The 6,000-nt window shown below is 37.7% G+C and overlaps 1 protein-coding gene across 1 annotated transcript in view; it reads right to left on the bottom strand.

The window, feature by feature from the left end:
• The window catches only part of gdap2 (ganglioside induced differentiation associated protein 2), a 48,328-nt gene that overhangs the window by 17,599 nt on the left and 24,729 nt on the right, over positions 1–6,000 (bottom strand). The window contains exons 12-13 of the mRNA XM_022740822.1: positions 5,572–5,626; positions 3,961–4,104 (exon numbers count right to left, since the gene is read on the bottom strand). Of these exons, the coding sequence (XP_022596543.1) occupies positions 3,961–4,104; positions 5,572–5,626 (199 nt within the window). The remainder of the gene's footprint in view (positions 1–3,960; positions 4,105–5,571; positions 5,627–6,000) is intronic.

Here is a 6,000-nt window from a genome sequence, read left to right as displayed (position 1 = left end):
TTAAGGCGTAAAAATGCCAAAAAACGTCATAGTATAGCGTGTAAAAAAAAAAAACGTCATAGTATGTAAAAAAAAACGTCATAGTATAGCGTGTAAAAAAAAAACGTCATAGTATGTAAAAAAAAACGTCATAGTAAGGCATAAAAATGTCAAAAAATATAGAACAATATGTCAAAAAAATGTCATAGCATAGTATGTAAAAAAAAAAAAAAACTTCATAGTATAGTAAGGCATAAAAAAACATAGTATAGTAAGGCCTAAAAAAAAAAAAAGTAATAGTATAGTTTGTCAAAAATAGTACAGTTAGGCATAAAAATGTAAAAAAATACCATAGTATAGTAAGGCATAAAAAAGTCATAGTATAGTTAGGCATAAAAATGAAAAAAAAAAATGTCAGTATAGTAAGGCATAAAAAAAAAAAAGGTGGGGTATAAAAAAGCAAAAAAAAGTCATATTGTAATAAAGCATAAAAATTAAAAAAAAAAAAGTCATAGTATAGTATGTCAAAAAACGTCATAGTACAGTTAGGCATGAAAATGTAAAAAAAAAAGCCATAGTATAGTAAGGCATAAAAACAAAAAATGTCATAGTATAGAATGTAAAAAAAACGTCATAGTATAGTTAGGTATAAAGAAAAACATCATAGTATATTAAGGCATAAAAATGTGAAAAAAAAGTCATAGTTTGTTAAAAAAAAACGTCATAGTATAGTAAGGCATAAAAAAAAACGTCAGAGTATAGTTAGGCATTAAAATGTCAAAAAAAGTCATAGTATAGTAAGTCAAAAAAGGTCATAATATAGTAAAGCATAAAGACGTCAAAGTAGACATAATCTTTTAAATTGAAACATTTTTCTGCACACTTCCAGATGTAAATGTTAAGTCCAAGCTTCACTCTCTTTTAGCTCCTTTTTTTGGTCCCTAGCAACTCCTGAGTTAAATATCTGGTGCTTACCAGGTAGCAGATTGAACCATATCAGTGAGTGACACCTCTCACTTGTAAAAAAAAAAACAAAAAAAAAAACATTAATAGCCACTTCAGAATCATCACATTACACTCATTACATGTCAGGCAGAATCATATATTCTGTATTTCCTCAGGTAACCAATGATCTTTGCACACAGCTTGTGACTGAGTGGTGCAGTGTTTCTGCTATCAGGCTCCATTTTTAGTGAACAAGAAGAATCATTATTTCCTGGACTCTGCCCACACTGTAATTCAGCCCAGCAGACCAGACTCTCTCTGGGTAACAGCCACTCACAGGTGTTGATATGAATGTTCTTGCCTACTTCATTGGCTGGCTGCAGTGCTGAAGGGGAAATGCGCCGTACTGCAGCCTTAAAGCACATTATGTTCACGAACTGACAGTGAAGTTCTCTGCAAAGACTGAGGTTGTCCTAAAAATAGATTCCTGATGAGTAAGCGAAGCCTGAGGGATGGCTAATACACTGGCAGTGACACTGTAGCATCTCAAAGACTATGGAGACAGAGAGTCTGAGCAGCATCCAACTACAAAAGTAACACAAAGCATGACTTACAAACGGTCAATGTATGGATAACGTCATCTATAACCACATATTTCTGTACTAATCCCTCCATCCACTCCTAATTATGATACACAGATTGTACAGTTCACTCAGAAAGTACCAGGACTGTTTTGTTTTCACTCTGAACTCCAGCAGGTTTGGAGATGAACTTAAACAAAGACTGTGAGGTTTAAGTACCAACTCTCAGCTTTAATTAGAGGGTGTTTGCATCCATATGAGATGAATACTGTAGGAACTGTAGCCATTTTTATACAAACCCCCAAGAGAGTCTTATAATGTACAGCCAGTACAGCTATTAACACCCTTAAATACCCTTTAAGTCTGCACTCTGGCCTTGTTTTCAATGACTTGACTAATGAGCAGAAAATTCTGCGGGACAGATTTATATATTAACACTTTAGTGATTTCGAGGCAACAAGTTCTCCCATTATATAAAACCCTCAGGTCTACTTTCACCCTGAAGCTAACTCATAATAGCAGCAGTAAGACGAATCCAATATGTGGATTTGTACATTGGTATTTGCAAAAATATTGTTCCCATTCACTCATGTGCAATCCAAATGACTGAACCTGATTAATTTCAAAGAAGCTGGAACAAGACTACAGAACATGTTTTTCCTAGTGTGAATAAACTGTAACAGACAAAACAAGCTAACATTCCTCAGTTCCAACAGTGTAGCTTTCACATCTATGATACAGCCCTGACATCTTGATTCACGCGTTCACGTGTCACCACTGGAGTAAAATCATTTCATGGAACCTCGTACGAATCCAGGCTCAAGAATGCAAAATGAGCAAAAGGTTACTGCTCGACTGGGCCGAATACCTCTCGATCCTGATCCAAGATCCAGGATCCAACGAAGGAAAAGACACACATTTATACCTTTTATTGGCCAACACAAACTACAAACCACCACAAAGTGAAAATACAGAATCAAATGGCAGCCAATCACACATCATGAACAATCACCAACAAGGTCACCAGATCTTTTTTATGCATCTATGCAGCTGGACGTGAAAACCAGAATTTCTGATGTCCTAATTTGACATTTCTTCTTCTTTTTTTTTTTAAGCTTCAGTCTTTAGTCCTTTTTTCTTCTTAAGGACTCGCAGCACTGTCTCTCAGCTCAGTGCATGAGAATAAAGCTGCTGTAAGTACAGAGTAAACTCTTCACAGCACTAGAGACTTGCTACATCAAAGCCAGTGATACCCATGACTTCACTGAATTATCTTCACATCAGATCCCAAATTTCAAAGGGAAATCAACACGGATCATCCTGGACAATGTCATTTTAATTGAGTTCGTAGGCTAACTGATTAATAGGTGTCATTTCTACGAATGCACACGCATATACACACACCAAACAAGTCATTAGCTGATTGCTAACCCTTCTCTGGTTTACATCACCAAGAGGAACATCAAATAGAGATAAACAGAGTTGGTGATTTTTTCCCATTTCGTCTCAGTTCTGCTTTTCCTCTTTCAAAAAAAGAGCTGATGAATAAAGCTCAGAATAAAACACATATGAGTGTAAACACATTTAAGTGTTTGCGTTTGGCATGTGAGGACACAGGGAGATCAGTGGGAGGTTAGGTTTCCATCAAAACACAATAAGGCAGGAGGCAGATGTGAAGCTATACAGTATGTAACTCGAAACTCACGCCTGTGTTGCTTGCCACCTGCAAAAGTAAGCCTAACTGTAAATACAAAAAGGGAGCTGCAGGCACAAACATTCAAACATCAAAAGGAAGTCGGTCCCTGGCTATAAGTTTCAGACATGGGAGCTATTTAAAGCTGCAGTATGTGTCTTTCTTAACTCGAAAACGCAGAGTAACTGGGATCATTTGTCTCGTATTTCAGATGTTCTTCAGACATCAGTCGAATATTTCGACGTGGCAAAGCATGACCTGGGCTAAACCGTGTGCTTCAACAAATGGGACCCATCCTCTGGTGTCTATGTGACAATCTCCAGCACCATTTATAGACAGTTAAAGGTTAAAGGTTTAGTTTGGTTGTACTTTACTGAAAGGTGATTTATCTAAAGCCCTGGCCAGACTGGATGCATATCACAGGAGCATGTAAGCTGCTTATTTGACAAGCTAATCTTGTCCTTAGTAAGATGACGAGATAAGGTTTAAACATTGTTATAAAGTTCCAGAAGTCCTTACAATTACCATCTGATTTATCTGATGGTGAGGGATATCCTAAATCGAGTTAAACCTCCGTGCAGGTAATGTTATACCTGTACATCGTTGCTGTCAGGTCAGCAGCTTGCCTGACCAATAAGAAAACTTTCAGGATTTCAGGTATTACCTAATGGGGGTTTTTAAATGATTTAATAGGACAGTATAGATCATGTGCTGACAACATCTCTGTGTGTATCTGTGAGTGTGTTATTGATCGATGCTTACCCGTGCGTCGTACTCCAGGACAAACGGAGGGATGTCGATCTGTTCAGGTTTGATGCAGGTGAAGAGCTGGTGCAGGTTGTCCAGGTAGCGGACTTTGTCCTTCATCCCTGACACACTGAAGGTGGTGAAGAACCACGTCGAGACCTGGATTGAGTTTGAAAAGTGAAGAAAGAAAGAAAATAAGGAACATTTCAGTTACATTTGAGCGTTTGATCTTGATTGTTAGCTATAGCAAGATTAATAAATAACATACAGAGACAAAACCGAACTCAACTTTCTAAAGCAAAAAACAAAAACTAGATTACATCTAATGAGACTTTAATGATCCTCATGGGAAAGTTTCACCATTGCAGCAAACAAGTACTGTAATTCCAGTAAACAATAAAGAAACAAATATAAACCAGAAAGCACTTAGAGAGCGCATGTCTCTGCCAAGGCTGCACATTTCTCCAGATTTGTTATTTTCATAACGGAAAAATATTTATAACTTTTGACTTCGCATCTGGATCAGGATTAGCATCTAAATACACAGTGTGGTGGACAATCATGTAGATTTTTGGATAAGGCCTCACCTTGGGAATGTGAGGCCTTTGCCCAAGGACCAAACTGTTCGCAATTCCAAGTGAGTCTCATGATTACTGAGACGTTTAAAATCATAATGTTACTGGAGCAGGAAAATTGTGCAGGGTTGATGTGTGTTTGTAAGAAATAAAATTCCGTTGCAACTTGCTCAATGTATTTAATTGTCATGGCAGGTTTCGTGAAGTCCAACACAATTAGAAAAAGAATTTCTAGCCAAGTTTAATGAATGTGAAATGAAGTGTGATGAATGATGAAGTCCTGCAAAAAGGTTTCCTAGAATTTGAAAACAGTGAAACATCTCTCTAAAAGGAAATGAGTGTAGCACAACTAACTGATTTGTGTTAGAAGGGGCCATTTGTAAGTTTTCACTGGTGCTTTCTTGGTTTCTTGCCGGGAGCGGATGGTGGTGAATGTCACTTGATGTTGCGTTTAGAAGTCAAGCAGTTATAATACGACCTCTGAGCAGCGTTACCTCTTCAGGGCAGATTGGAGGAGAGTTTGTATCGGAAAGTGACAAGATGGGCTGGGGCTAGCTGGTTAGCATGCTAACTTTGGCAGAAGAAAAGACGTGACAGAAAAAAGAGTTAACATTGTCGTTGCTCTCCATCTCTGGAGACAGCTCTTGGTCAGTAAAGGAGCGAAGTTTGGTGCTGAACTTGCAACGTTTCTTCAAGACTGGTAATTAGACAGCTGTTATTGCTAATGTTAGCTATGTAGCAATAGTAAAACTTACAAATAGCTCCTTTAACCCAGAAGTCTATGAAATTACTTTGCCTTTATGTTTCATATTGTAGGAGTTATGAGTCAGAACATGCAATGAAGTAAATAATAGAATGACATTAACGCTATTGTAACTACTATGACTAACAGTTCCACTTCTGTCACTACAACATTAACAAAACATTTACATTTCTAGTGCTTGTTGAGAGAAATTTATACACTGATATGATCCTCTTAGCCTAGATATACAATAAGATCTGTTGACACTGCAAATACCAGACAGTTACATACATGATGACATAATCTCACCTTAGAGCGAAATGTTGGATGTACATAGTAGAAGGCCTTTAAATTCTTCTTAAACCTGCAACACATAAACCAGAACACCTCAGCAAGAAACACTTACAGCAAGGTTTTGACAGTGACTCACAGTTTCTTAAATACAACGAGACAAGAAAAACAGAAGATGCGTGAAAACGAGGACTGTGACAAAGATGAAGTGAAAGGGATTAATCTTCTCAAACAGACGACAGGATTAGTGTGAAGTCACTGTGCTTTTGTTTCCAAGAGGTGCGAGGTGCTGTCCCAAGAAAAACACAGACAATCAGCTCCAGCCCTTCCATCAGAGTGGAAACATGTAGCACACAGACACACAACGCTAACATCCCACTGCCCTTCACTTACTCATGCAGCACACCAACCTTGTGTGAGACTGCTTAAGGCCAATGTACTTGTCAA

This window comes from Seriola dumerili, unplaced genomic scaffold, assembly GCF_002260705.1.
Source record: "Seriola dumerili isolate Sdu_G_001 unplaced genomic scaffold, Sdu_1.0 BDQW01000052.1, whole genome shotgun sequence".
Taxonomy (NCBI): domain Eukaryota; kingdom Metazoa; phylum Chordata; class Actinopteri; order Carangiformes; family Carangidae; genus Seriola; species Seriola dumerili.
This window is presented reverse-complemented; position numbering and strand designations above follow the sequence as displayed.